The sequence below is a fragment of the Clarias gariepinus genome, chromosome 17 (genome assembly GCF_024256425.1).
Source record: "Clarias gariepinus isolate MV-2021 ecotype Netherlands chromosome 17, CGAR_prim_01v2, whole genome shotgun sequence".
Taxonomy (NCBI): Eukaryota; Metazoa; Chordata; class Actinopteri; order Siluriformes; family Clariidae; genus Clarias; species Clarias gariepinus.
In genome coordinates this window covers 11,632,429-11,647,840 of record NC_071116.1, presented here as the reverse complement: position 1 = coordinate 11,647,840, position 15,412 = coordinate 11,632,429, and the positions used below count along the sequence as shown (strand labels likewise).

Sequence of the window (15,412 nt, the reverse complement as noted above, 5' to 3'; positions counted from 1 at the left end):
CATGAACTTGGTGCATTGATTCAGTTACATGACAAAAGATTTTTAACAGTGCCCCAGGGAAAGCCTCAGAGAAAGCCTCATCTTCAGCTATCACTGAACAGCAGCAGCAAGGAAAAAAAAATCCGATGGGCTAAATTTTTCTTTAGCTCATCCTCATCCTAAAAGCACAGATATAAAATAGAAAATGGGGTTGTGGAAATAGAAATGTTTGTAAGTAATACAATAATTGACAATACTTTTTATTTTTATTTTAAGAAATATAATGTCTTAACTGTAGCATGAAAGGGCCTTAATATGTCAATACTGATTATCTGGAGACTAATATAATTCAGCCCACAACCATATAAAAAATGGGGCCACCTCACAATTACTTTATGGGTATATTTAGGACATGTTGATTAATTGAGCTAAAATGCTGTGTTTAAATCACACCTTCGTGCTCTATAATTGGCCAATGAAGATGTAACCAAACTCCAAAGGCTGAATTTAAATGAATGTCTGACAGATATTATTATTATTATTATTAAATTAATGGTTAATTTTATTTCTCCTTTTGGAAGAAGGCACAACACTCTCACTCACGCAAGATAACAATGCCAAAGTAGCAAATGTTCAAGATCTTGTTTTATTAGCATGCATTTTATTATTGCATTAAGATAAATCATTCTTCTTGTTGCCCTATCAACCTTGTAGGGAATCTTCAATTCCAGATGTGGAGATCCAGTGCCCAGTTTTTAATTCACATACCTTTGAAAAACCCATCGACCCTATTAATCCATGGATTATTTGAATCGAGACAGGGGTAGCTGCAGATCGGAGTAATGGGCGTGTCGAAAGGTTGGGGCGTGCCGAAAGGTAGGGGGCGTGCCGAAAGCTCTTCATGATTGGTTGCACAAGTTGCCTGTGTAAAGGCTATTATTAAACGCGATTGTTCTTTCTAATGCATTTAAGTAATGCAGCCAACATTATCCTCTATATTAAAATTCCATCCTTGCCTGTAAAATATCGATATTACAAATATTCCTTTCTAAACATTCTACTGCATTGCCACAATGGGTTACTGACGTCATCCACGTGTGTTTGAGTCATGGCCGTGGCTAAAAGGGATATATAGCTCAGACTGGAAACTAACAATGAAAAGAATTGTTATACCTATTGAATCATTTTTCACGTCTAAAACTAATCCTTCTGTAATACAAAAAGTTTTATTGTTGTATAGTGAGAGAAAAAAAATGTTAGATTGATGTGCGCATGCCCAATAGAGCTTGAGTTGTATTTCTTCTAACTGTATCAAACCCATAATCAAAATCAAATTACAATTATTTAAATACCACAAGCTGTTCATAAAATTTTTAATGTAATTTTTATATTTTTGGAATACTTTTAACTTTGTATTGCTTAAACAAGACCTAAAAATGTTACAGAATTAGTCAGTTACAGAATTTAGAATGTTTTGAACTGACAGTTGTTTTACTAAAAGTGCATGAAAACTAAAAACATTCTTGATTATACTGTTTTGTTCACTGTTTTTTATTGCTCTTTAAAATGTCACTTTAATCAACTAAAACAAGTACACTTGCACTATTCCTATTGCACTGTTCCATTTTTCACCATATCAACCTTTGGTGTTGTAAACTGTCCCTTTTTGTAGAAGAGTAACTCAATTATCTTACCTCTGTTGTTCTCCAAGTTTGTTATTTAAGGTTTTTTTTATGGGTTTATTTAAGTTTTTTAGTGTTATTTGTAACAAGGGTTGGGAGAAACGTAATTTCAATTCTCTATATGCATGCACTGTACATGTAGCAGAATTGACAATGACGTTGACATTGTCTGATAAGGACAAATATGGTTCATAAAACACCACAATAAAGAGGAGGAGGAGTACAGTTTAGTAACCTTCGAAGTTAATTCAGTAAACAGACACAATTTTGGCAATAAAACATTTTATTTAGAGGCAGAGCTTCTCCGTTTAAGAGTGTACTCCAACCAACATGTACACTCAATCTGCTCATTCATTCATTTATTTATTTATTTATTTATTTATGCTGTAGTAGCAGTCCATGGAACAGAATCCTTCAAACTCCCGGTCAGAATAAAATGATGAGGCCTAAAAACATCTGTAGCGCAAAACTGGCACCGATACAAACTGCCAACCCTTACTTCGAGGGAAAACCTGTCCGTGTTTCGTCTCACAGTAATATGTGTCTGTCAACAACAAATTAAACGAACAATTAAATTACGAAAATAAAGAAAAAATTATATATATTGACTAACCACGCCAAGCCTTAACACGACCATGTTCTTCCACGCTAAAATAAAGGTACATATAAGTAGGATTACCGCTGATTGGCCAACGCAGAAGCTCCTTTCACCAAAAACAAAGCTTTCGACACGACCCCTACCTTTCGGCACGCTGATTGGCCAACGCAGAAGCTCCATTCACCAATGAGAAACCTTTCGGCACGCCCCTACCTTTCGGCACGCCTATTGCTCCAGCCTGCAGTTATCCCTACTTGTTTGAATCAGCTGCGTTTAATTTCACCAAACTGTGACACTGGCCCTCACGACTGGAGATCCCTGTTGTAACAACTTGTACCAGTTAATTGTTTACAAATGCAATTACATGTTTTAAAGTCTGTAAGGCTATCAAGGCCGGCTCTACGGGGGCTTGAGGGGGGCTCAAATAAATGTCTTGCCCCCTCAAATTAAATTTTTTTAATTTTGACAAATCACATGTTAATATAATCACAAAATGAATATTTTACAAGTTAATAAAATGATCTGCAGTAACGGAAAAATCCGCCGAAAAATGGACACTACACAATACGGTATTAGATTTCCCTAATATCTCTGTCACTCCGCCGTGTATTCATTCACAGTCTGCAGCGCGCGCACGCACGCACGCACGCACACACACACGGCCATGAGCCCTCGGTAAACATCCAATCACCGTCCGTATGCAAATGAGTCAAGACGTAGCCTGACGTAGTGTCGTGCCGGATTTCAGCGGTCACGGAGTGGAAAGACTGAAGAAGAGGCAGCGTTTTTTCAGTTACAACAAGCACAGCGATGAGTCCACGTCCGCTGAATTTAACAGAGTGATGACAAATTACTGTCGTCTGACAGACCCCTACGTAAAGCCCCGCCCCACACTGTAGTTCATGAATGAATTTGTAAACGTTTTTCCAAAGGGAAATAGGAGACTGTTGTTGTAGAGTGGATTGGAGAGAAGAGAGCTGTTCATTTGCTATATATATAAAAAAAAAAATTATATATATATATATATATATATATATATATATATATATATATATATATATATAATTTATTTAATTATATATAAACATGATATGATCTGTTCTATAGCCCATCTGTTTTAACTTAGTTTTTTTTTTAATTATTATTCATAATTTAAATGACCCCCGTATAGTCTGGTCTAGAACCGGCCCTGAAGGCTATGATTCTAGCTTTGGTTTGCCAGAATTCATTTCAATAAGTACATAGTTCATAGTTAAGAGAAAGCTAAAAAAAAAATCAAATAAAATAAAACTACTTTGCATAGATTTAAGCAGAATAGTACAGAAACAATTAAACAAATAAACAACTAAAATAAAGATAGATTTTGCTTTTGGTAGCAAAATCTAAAGTGCTTTGTGACAGTCCTTTGACATTTTATTCATAGAGTATATGAATGTGATAGGAACAAGTATCCTGTTTTCCCTGCTGCCATTCATGTAAAGCTTTGGAAACAGGGAGGTCTTGTGCTATCACTAAATAATTATTTTTTTTTTTATTAAAGTTTATTTCACTTTTTAATAAGCTGCTTACTAATTTACTTAATTAAATTTACTAAATTAAATTAACTTACTTAAATGCTGTAAACCATTTATTTACATTATTTGGCAATGACAAAATGGCATAGTCTAATGTATATATGAAACTTTGTATTCTAATTTTCTATTACGTTACTATTTTAAATATGTTGGTTTTTTGTCGTTGCTTAGCCTCATTTTTCCACCTTTCACCTTGGAGAAATTAAGTTTTAATCCTCAAAGACAGAGAATAGAACTATTAATACAAAATACTTCATTTTATGAAATGTATATATTTTTTATATGAAAAAAAAAATATATATATATATATATATATATATGCAGATTTGGTCAGTAGGACATATGTACCTGGATTTTTGAGTGGAATCTTTTGTGTAACATACAATTGCAATGGATTGATATTTTAAATAGTGTTTAAAGATTAATTGTACAGTACATTGCGTGATAGTGACATTTTATCTTTTCTTTGCTTGGTACATACTGTAGTGTAAACAAAAGCTTTTTGGGGTGGCGGTGGGGGTTCTATCCAGGATTATTAAATATTAGAAGATTACAAGAAACTGAATAGCAGAAAAAGGGAAGAGAGAGCAGTGTCTGGAGTAGTATGATGACAGCCCTTGGCTCTGCTCCATTGCTGATGAAAGCTGCTTAGACCCACAGTTGCCATGGAAACAGACTAGAGCAGCCAGAGAGAAAGAGAGAGCAGCAGGGTAGAAGGAAGGAGGAGGGACAGAGAGATAAAAGGAGCGCTGTAATAGAAGAAGAGCAGCAACAGAAACGGATATACACATTATGAGCCAATCTACATAATCACAGGCAAGAAGATATTTATATATAATATTATGATATATATTTTTTTATTTTGAAATGAAACATACGTAATTGATTTGTGTTAGGTGAAAGCTGAGAAAGAACAATAGCTACGCTGATACACTGCTGTGGAGTACTTAACATGGATGCCCAGTCGGACAGCTGCGTGCCCCCACCATGCGATCTTCAGCCTCCAGGTAAAATACGTAAAGCACTGAAGCTGTTCAGCATACGAAAAACAGGAACTGGGGTAGCCAGTATTTTTTCTGCTCGTGTTAAAGGTGAAAGCGGACTCAAATCACCCCCATCACGGAGCAAAACCCTAGATGGATTAACAGATACAATGGGTCCAGAAGCCGGAGCAGAATCAGTGGATTTAGACAGCCACAAAGAGGATGCTGCATTTGATCAATCAACAAACATGAAGAATAATATGGAGTCAATCTCAACTAGACAATCCATCTCTTCTCTTACTTCTGCCAAATCACTAAGCTTCCTTAGCATGCTTCGGCGGAATCGGAAAGGAGGAGGGGGAGAAAGAGAAGCCCAAACTGAATCTCACAGATCTGGCCAGCAAAGGAAAAGCATAAAAAATCTGTTTGGAAGTGTACGTTGGCACAGGAAAGACAAGGAGGAGGAAGATGAAGTTGTACCTGGTCCTCCTCTCCTTGCTTCTCGTTCCAATAGTGTAGAAATTATGAAGGAAAACATGACCCTGACTCCAAGGCCTGCACGTCCCTTTGCAGATGACTTAGAGTTTGAACATCCTCCATCACAGGAAATTCATATTACCCCCGAGAACACTAATAAGGTGAGTGGAGCTGCTAAACCATTGACTAATGACAGACTCAGCACACTACTTGGAGATATCTCATCCATTTTGAACTTGGACTCATTAGCAGGTGATAGTGACATTGTTGCTGATGTAGAAGCAGAATGGATCAAAGTCAGCAACCGTGTAGAGGTAGAAGCTGGAAGAGGTGAAGCTGTAAATGTGGAGAAGGCTTTATTAGCTCCTAAACCTACATTTTCTTATGCACCTACATTTAGCTCTACTTCTTCCACTATACCCTCTCCTACAACAAAACTTACTTCTTCATGTATACCTCCATCTATTACAAGCCCTACTAAACCTATCCAATCTCTTACAACAGAACCTGTCACATCCCCTGTACTCTGCCCTGACACTTTCCCTATCCTATCCCCGAACATCATGTCTGTGCCTGTTACAGTCTGTAAGTCTCCTCCAACAACACCAAACCTAATTGTTCTACCCAAACCTACTCTCACCATTACATCTACACCTACACCTGAACCATCACCTAATTCTTCCATTACTCTTTTTCCTCCACCTTCCCCTGCAGCTGATAAACCTGTTATCTCAATCACAGAAAAATTTCTAGAGCCTGCTGCTGCTTTAGCCATCATAAATGAGCCCACCCATACCCCGAGCTCAACAACCAAACCTACCCCTGCTGCTCCCACATTCATAACAAGACCCATTCAACCCATAGCCCAAGATACTAAGCACATTAGTGCTCCAGTACCCAAATATCCCCCATTCATCACATCAACCAAGCCTCTCCCAACCGCTCCTGTGATTAGACCCAAAATTGTAACTACATTTGGATTATCAACCAGTCGCAACACTGCACCTATTATTAAAGCTGAGCCTAAGCAATCTGCTCAACAAATAAAATTGGGTCCTTTTCACATTGAAAAAAATGGGTCAGGGACAGTTTTCCTAAAGGCTTCACCTTCAGAACCTGGACCTCCTCATCTTGCTAAACCCTTGTTTGCAGCTAACAATAAGCCAACTCATTTGACTACATCAACTTCTACCTCTGAAAACCCACCATACTGGCCAGAAATTGTTAATGCACCCCTACCTTCTGGGTCCTCCTTGCTGCCAACCTTGACCAGGACTGCTCCAAACATATCACCCTGTTGTGTTCCAAGAGTTGAAGAAGGCCAAGAAGATGTGGCAATCCCAAGGGTCCACCAGGAGGGTACACAGCCGCCTTCTTCTTACAAACTGGAGAAAAATACACTATTTATGAAGACCACAACTTTCAGTAAGATCCCAGTAAGTGGTGGAGGCAAGTTGAAACATCACCAAAAAGATGCTCAATCCAATGGTGAAGAGAGACAGTGGAACCTCCCAACCCCAGTGCATGAAGAGGAGACATTGATTTCTCCCACTCAACAGAGTATCAGCAAGGATGCCCTGAATGAGCTCTGTATTGATTCTGAGGGCATTAATCCTACAAACAGCAATGATAATGAAGATATGCCAGACTCAGCAGCTCACCCTACAATAGGGTCAGTCAACATACCCCGGGAGTCCAGAATTCCTATCAAACCTGGTTCTACTCCAACCTACCACTCTTTACATGGGAAAACAGAGTTAGCACGTTCAAAGATCCCTGTCTCTAAAGTGCCCATTCGCCGAACCAGCAATAAGACTGGATCCACTTCCACAGCTGTGGCTCCTCGAAAATAATGAACTATTGTATGCTATATTGCAAAACATTTACATGCATTATTCCATTTACTACCTTTCAAACCTTTTTGATATTTGGACATAGATAATATATCCATACTAATATATTGGACATGAATACTTTTTCACTGCCCTGTGTGTAATGATATAATAATAATAATAATAATAATAATAATAATAATAATAATAATTATTATTATTATTATTATTATTATTATACAAGAGTGTTTTTAAAACTATGTACTAGAATTCCATTTCACACTATATCAATTGGAAAATACACAGATGTTGAGAATTTGACATTTATGAAGGATGTGTGTCACCAAGTATAGAAATATCAACCAAAAGCCCAGTTGGAATTATTAGTTAGTTATCAACAATAACTTATCATGTAAACACCAAGGCAGACACTGAAGCACAACAGTTCTTGCCTAAAAACAAAAGCCATGCGGACCTTGCTTGATATCTGGCACTAAAGGAAACACTTCATAAACCATATACAGTAAAACCATAAAGGGAGCCTAAGCATCACTGATAATGTGTGTTTTTTCTGCAACACAGATTTTGTAATGGAGTTTTTGTTAATTTTTCCTAAGTCTTCAGTGAATATTGTGGATCTATGTTTGTCTGTCATGGAACTCTCCAGATTACCCAAATAATGGCACAAAATCTCTGACATACTCTAACAGAAAAAGATGATGTCACATAGAATGTAGCAGAATGCTTGTCCTACTTTGTTGCTACATGAGCCATCATGCCCTTTTTTTCCTCGTCACATATTTTCTGCATCTTACATATGCTGAAAAACATATGCTAAAATTCTTGAGCCTTATGGATCTAATTCTTCGGACTTTGGATTACTTGTCTGTTTGAGTGGAGTGCACATCCGGTAATTGTTTTAAAGAAACGATTGGACAATAATAGAGTTGTCTCAAGAACAATGAGAACAACTGGTAAGGGTGCATGGTTGATTAAAACTCAAAATGAATCCATCCTTCAGTAAAATATAAAATGCTCCCATTTGGCAATGTCATATGTTTTGTGCATGAGTAGTATAAATGTGTGTGAAAAGATCCGATATTTTTGGAAATAAAAGCATATAAATGAAAATAACTCCAAAAACAACAAAGTTTAAAATATATTTATATGCAATTACAGTACCAGTTAAAAGTTTGAAATGCCTTTCAAAGTCATTCCATTCAAAAGTTTGGACACATGTTTGGAGTTATTTTTTACATTCTAGCATAATACTGGATTTTTTTAAAACTAAAAAAACACATGCCATTAAGTAATTAAGCACGCACACACACACACACACACACACACACACACACACAAATCAGCCATAACCTTATGTGTGGCTCTGCAAAGCATCTGGGGTGTGCTGTGTTGTCTGTCACCTTTGCTTTGGGCTGTGGGTGGGGCACAGTTGATCAGGCTTGTTCGTCCAGTGCACCTTATGGATGCTCAATCAGATTAGGATTTGGGGAATTTAGAGGTATTTTCTACATTATACATTCTAGAACAATGCTGGATAATTTTTATGACATAACACATATGGCATTAGGTAATTAAAAAAAACTAACAGCAACAGTCAGCTGTTATTTTAAGACACAAAGACCAGCTGTTCTAGAATAGTTCTTGCAAGAACAGTATTGCCAAGTGCATTTGCAATACCCATTAAGCACAATGATGAAACTGGCAGCAGGAAAGCAAGACAAAAAATGCTGCAGAGGAAAAATTTATTTATAATTACAGACCTTAAAAATTATCAATTTACAGCACCTCAGATTAAAACTGAACTGTTAGAGAGCATAAGGCGCAGACACATCTCAGTGTCAACTGTTTACATGATGCTATTGATTCAGAATATATATATACATACAGTGGAACCGTGGATTGCAAGTAAGGGGATTATGGGTAATTGTCTCAGTAAACCCAGTAAATGGTTAAACTGTTCAGCGCACGTGTGTCACTAATATAGTCAACATCTGTGCGTGTGTACTGTTTATTATAACATTGTACCACGTGTGTTTGTGCGTAAAGCAAAAGGAAGTGTCATTAGAGAGGTCCCTTTAAAAAATCCAGAGTCTCTCTGTTGGAGAGCAGTGATTCCGTTAATATGCGCGCGAGTGTCATAGGAGAATTGTCTGTTAGTGTGTTAGTGTGTTCGAAACTTATTATGTACATTAGCTTCCTCCCTCCTCTCTTATTTGAGGGGGCTACTTAATTTTGAGAGCAGGAGGGGTTGTAAAGGGGCTACAGTGTAAGACACATATTCACGTCTTCACACATACACCCCCTAGCTTGTGTGTACAAACACACACACACCGATATACACGCCCGTGCATTGTTTAATTTTCACCTTATATTTTGTATTAATTCTTTTTATATTCATATTTTTGGGCTGTGGAATGAATCATCTGAATCATCTTCTATTATTTCCCTTATTTATAAGGGTGAAGTTTGCTTTGATATACGAGTGCTTTAAAATAAAGCATGAATTATGCTTGCAATCCAAGGTTTAACTGTATATTTATTTATTTATTTATTATTATTATTTTTTATTATTATTTCTTTCTACATTGTAAAGGAAGGCTGAATAAAAGTCAAGACTTCATAACGGCTCTAATCTAAAGTGTTGTTAATTGGTAATTTTTCAGGCTGATAATTCTAAATGCACTTCTCGTCTGCGTCAGAGGTAGGTTTTGGTCTCGCCCTCCTGGGATGGCCTTCATGAGAGCCAGTTTCATTATGGTGCTTGACAGATTTTACAAATGCACTTGACAATACTGTTCTTGCAAGAACTATTACAGAAAGGCTGACCTCTGTGTCTTAAAATAAAAACTAACTGTTGTTTTTGTTGTTGTTACCTAATTACCTAATTCCATATGTAACTTTTGAAAGGTAGTATATATATACATACAAACACAAGTGTGTGTATGTGTGTTTTGATGTGACTGTATATATGTGTGTATAGTGTATAGTTCTGTTTCCTATATAATCAATAAAATAACTATACTTAGATGTTATTACATGTTACATGCTCGAGTTGCTTTTAAATTGAAAAAGAATAGTGTTTTAAAACCAAATATGGAAATAAGAATAACTTATATACACTTCATAAGTGTAGATATTTTCAAGAGGAAAACACTACTGGGTAATTCATCTAATTGGGACTCTGTGTGTAGTTAATCTATTAGAGGCAGTGTTTCATAGTCATGTGATCACTGATTAGAGTAAATAAATAGAAAAGTGGAATACTGGGAAAGAGGGTAAACATGAGTCCAATTTGTCTTTGTTCTTTCTATGAAAATTGTGTAAAAAAAACAACAACAAAAAAACAATGGTATTTAAATTAATTCTGATGATAAAACAGATCAAACAGTAACATTTATTGATTTGGATTGAATAAACAAAAATTATCCAAGAGTGAAAAATAAAAAAGGGCCAAACTCCCTTCTTAATTTCTAATATGGTGATAACATTGTAAACATACCAAACAATTTATCTATTACTATAAAATGGATATATGCAAATGAAGTTTTTTTTGCATAATAATAATAATAATAATAATAATAAGATATTTTTGGTCTGATTGTACTCAGTGGACAAGCCAAAAGCAATTGATGTTTTTCTAACAGTAAAATGAACAATAATTTGATATGAATCTGTATAATAAACAACTTAATGTTATATTTATGGAATGAAGACAAGTGTTGTAAAGTTTAAATTAATGGTGTGTTATTAAGCAAGGAAATGTATTCAGTGATTTATGGTATTGCATCCCTGCTCTGTTTACAATTGGAATTGTTTACAATACTTGTAATGTGCAGGGTTTAAGAAGTTACTCAATCTTTTTCACACTTATCATCTAAAATTGTTTTAACTCAAACTGAGATTCCTTGCGATAGATTGCTGTTGATTAAAATGCATGAATGCCATTTAGTAGAATGATGAATTATTTGAATTATGTTTTCTCTTTAAACAGTTTTAACCCTTTAATAGTACCTACAATGGATGCTGGTAATAATCCATCCAGTAATGTTTATAAAATGAATGATTTTACCAAAAGAAAAATCTATTTTTCTAAAAAACTTTCAATAAAACTCCAAAGTATTTTAAATTTTCAGGTAAGTCTTTTCCTTTTAAACTGACCTGAGAGTCTATACTTAACAGAGGAAACGGTTAAGTATACACTCTCAGGTCAGTTTAAAAGAAATGTCACTACACATTCATGCAGTTATCAAATCCGTCAATCTTAGCAGAGTGGTGCATTAACTTATACCTATACAAAATTATTTGTTTATTCAGAAAAGGAAAACAAACAAAGAAACATAGTATTATGTAGTATTTAGGCAGGTTGAAAGTAGCTTGTTGATGTGAGATTTAGAGAACTGCCAGGCTAGTATATGCTGACAATAATGTTATAGTAGCTCAAGAAATCAAAATGAACTTAAACACAGAACTTAAAACATAGCGAATTGCTTTAAGCAACAATTTTTGCGTAAATTTTTGGTTGTCAAAAAGTTGTGGGGATGTTAATTTGGCAGTGTAAGGGATGTGGCACCAACATTGGTATTAGGTTGTTTTTGAAGTTAGAATCACTTTGATGAAGCAATGTCAGATGATAATTGACTATTAAAATAGGATAATGAAAGACATTATTGAAAAAATTACTTCAAAAAAATATTAACAGCAAACTGGTGCTAAACCTTGGCTAGAATTAAATTGAATAATTATTCATAATTGCCTGGACTGGTTTGAGTCCCACTTAAGAAAAGTTGTTGAATAAATTATTAATGATAAACAGTTGCTTTGCTTTAATTAATGTGTATCCTTTTTTTTTTCTTCAAACTTTTTATCATTGGATTGTAGAGGCTGAGAAGTGAGAGCCAATGTGTCTCACATTTTTAACAAATGTAGAAATCTTAAACGACATTTTAAACGTACCATAGCATAACATACAGTACCTATAGTTGGTGTATACTATGTAATGTCATGTTTATGTCCAGTACTTGATTTGTGTGATTAGGGATAAACAGAAAAGGCCCCATGAAAGGCGAATAAGACGGAACCTTTCGCACAATGTAAAAGATTTAAATTGAATGTTTAATGTTTTTAAATGTTCCTATGTTTTATTTTGACAGAAAGGTATACCAGTTTTAGTATATGGTCAAAAGAAAATGGAACAAATCATAATAATATTACAGTAAATGCATAATATATAATAATATATGTAACATATGCAGGGCAGTGGTGGCCCACGCAGTTGGGGATCTGGGTTCCTGGTCATAGGGTCAGGAGTTCAAGCCCTGTCAATCAAATTGTATACTGGTCAGTACCCCATTTAAAGCACCTCAACAAGCTACTTAACAGGGACTCAAATTTAAACACAAGCCCAGACAAACTCCAACAAACTCCTGTTCAGACCATTGCCATACCTCTAACTCAAGACTCAATGAAGAAAATTGTTTAAAATATGCAAGCAGCAGAATCAACAACACTACAACAGCCAGGGCAAAAGAAGACACAGACAAAAACAGAAAGAGTACATCCTATGAAAATCATAGTTCTTCTGTGCACATATTTTACCAGCAACTATTTGTCAGATGTCTTTACTGATCCCTGAATTTAATTAATCCCTGTTTTTAAAATTGTGGTGCTGAAGGTTTGACAAACCCAAAAAGTTCTCAGAGAGAACTGGATGTTAAATAGACAAAGGTGCTGGGAGTTTGAACTGAATCCCAGAATTAAGGGCACAAGTGTTGATTCTGTGAAAGGACATGAAGCTATGCCATGCAAAAGTTACACTAAAATAATAAAAAAAATTATATTTAGTGTCTAGCAAAAATATTTTCCTTGTACAAAGTAATTTAGAAGATGACCAGGAAACGGTTTATTAAAAGTTTTAGGAGTATGTTTTATGAAATGGCAAATAAGGGTTGATAAGGGTGGAAAAAATAGCATCTTTATATGTAAATATTCATGTATCTTTCTTTTTACCTCTATTCTAAACTTTTTACACATTCTAAAATCCCTTCATTCTAAGCATTAATATTAAAATTCAACATTCCATGAATTAGTTTTCTTCTGTATGAAAGCAAAGCAAAACTTTTAATAAATTTTATGCTGATCTGAAACTTTTCTAAATTCATACACTAATCTGCCATAACATTAACACCACCAACAGGTGAAATGAATCCCTGATCTAAACATTGATCATCAGATAAAGTATATTATACCAGTAACCAAATGTTCAAAAAACATTTAATTCATTAATGTCTACATGCCTCATTAAGATAAGTGAATAATATACATATATAGACAATTGTAACGGGTTCGACCCTACAGTATGTGCACGGGCAGCAGAACAGAGCACGCGGAGGCAGCGCTCCTGCACACTACCTAAACGGTTCTTTTCCTGCTGTTGATCTGGGCTCTCTCTGGGTACAGCCTCAGACAGGAGTCCTCGCTGACATCCATCAGCTGGGCGGCTTTCCCAGCTGGGATCTGGGGCCTTAACACGATCCTCCTCGCGGCCTTTTCCTCTTTTGGCGGGGATGCAAAGGTGGGCTCGGTGCGGGAGTGAAGGTGCAAAGGGCGGAATTCCAGTGTCCTTTTTTTCCGGAAGTCCCAGGGGCCCGTTATATCGCCCCAGTCGCTTGACACTCTCTCATACTCCACCGCATTGCGCTCTTCCCGGACCTTGGGAAGTGCTTTTTTTCAAACCACCACAAAAAATAACTGACTTCCTCTTGAGTTGATTATGCAAATACACCAACAATGGCAACGTGCTGGAGCTGGGGATCTAACCGTAGATTTTCCAAACACTCGTGAATACCTGTAGTGGAATCAGAATGTAGATCCAGAAAATGGAAATTCCATTATCTGTCGCTGTATTGCACCAATACACAACTGTAGTTGTACACAACACAACCTACAAATAAAGGCTCAAATTAAATTCTTTTGAGGGTATATATGCATCATTGTTTTGGGTCATTAATTTAATTTTATATCAACATAATTTTATTAAAGTCATTCTAACTTAAAATTCTTCAATGGGGCAGTGGTAGATCAGAGGGCTAAGGCACTAAGTTACTTATTGGATGATCTGAGGCTTGATCCCCAGCTCCAGCAGGTTGCCATCCTTTTGCACCCTGTGCACTTACCCCAGTTACGCTGGGATATGCACAGAAAGAATTTCATTGTGCTGTAATGTATATGTGACAAATAAAGGCTTAACGTAACTCAGTAGTACATTTAAATACAGTGTGGTTTAATGGGAAAAAACTGTCATCAAAACACAGGCAATTAACATGGAACTTTGAGTCATACCTGGATATTGTGCATATTTGGGATTGAATGGGAGTGTGGACACTTAGGTTTTTAAAAAACTGACACATGGATTTGCCACATGAAATGGGTGATAGCTCAGCAAGGCTAAGAGGTTCATGTAAGTACTGGAAAAAAATCACAGAATTTAAAATATTCTAAACATTTTAACATTTCACATTTTCTAAATTGCACCAAAACTGATCGTTTAGGGTGATTTGTTCAATTAGGATTCTGATTATGGGAGATATGTTGTGGTCTTGTTTTGACATTCTCTGTGCATTTAAAGTGTAAGTAAATGCTAAGAGAAAAAAACAGCATGCAGGCATCCTCCAATTATAGTTAAACAGTTCTTTAGTAAACATCTGTTACACAGAGATTTTAAAGGCACATACAAACATATTGTGACGGGGGCGGGGTTTCGCTTGGGAACCATCATGCTTTGCGGGGGGGGGGCTGTTATGTGTTCACCCTGTTGGGGAAGGGTGTTTGGTTTGGTGGCTTCAGCCAGGATATGTGTGATGTGTGTGTGTTGTTATGCTGCTGGTTACCTTGTGCTACATAATAAAATACTCCCAGCCATTTGCATTGGGCAGCAAATTAATAACTCGTCTCTCCACCATCCTTTCGGGCGTAAAAACGCCACAATTGGTGTCAGAAGTGGGATGGAGAGTCGCGAGTTAGAGCGCACCCCGGAGGAAATCCGGAGGATCCAAAGAGGCCGCCGAGTGGCGGAGCAGCTGAGGAGGAAGACCCTCCCTGACGGGGCCAGCGCGGGCAAGGAGCGGCGACCGGAGCGGAGCGGCGCGTTCCAGGTTCCAGCATTAGACCTCGGAGCGGATTCCTCCAGTGACATGGCGCCGACGCCGGAGCAAGCTACAGCTCCGTGTTCCGTCCGCCAGCGAAGCGACCTGCAGCTACGCCTGCCGGC

The 15,412-nt window shown here is 36.7% G+C and overlaps 1 protein-coding gene across 1 annotated transcript; it reads left to right on the top strand.

The window, feature by feature from the left end:
• Nucleotides 1–4,733: 4,733 nt before the first annotated feature.
• Nucleotides 4,734–7,269, top strand: si:ch211-244c8.4 (APC membrane recruitment protein 2). Its single transcript, XM_053475979.1, has 2 exons — nucleotides 4,734–4,840; nucleotides 4,925–7,269. The coding sequence occupies exons 1-2, from the start codon at nucleotides 4,786–4,788 to the stop codon at nucleotides 7,144–7,146; spliced, it is 2,277 nt and encodes a 758-aa protein (XP_053331954.1). The 5' UTR covers nucleotides 4,734–4,785; the 3' UTR covers nucleotides 7,147–7,269.
• The last annotated feature ends 8,143 nt before the right edge of the window (nucleotides 7,270–15,412 follow it).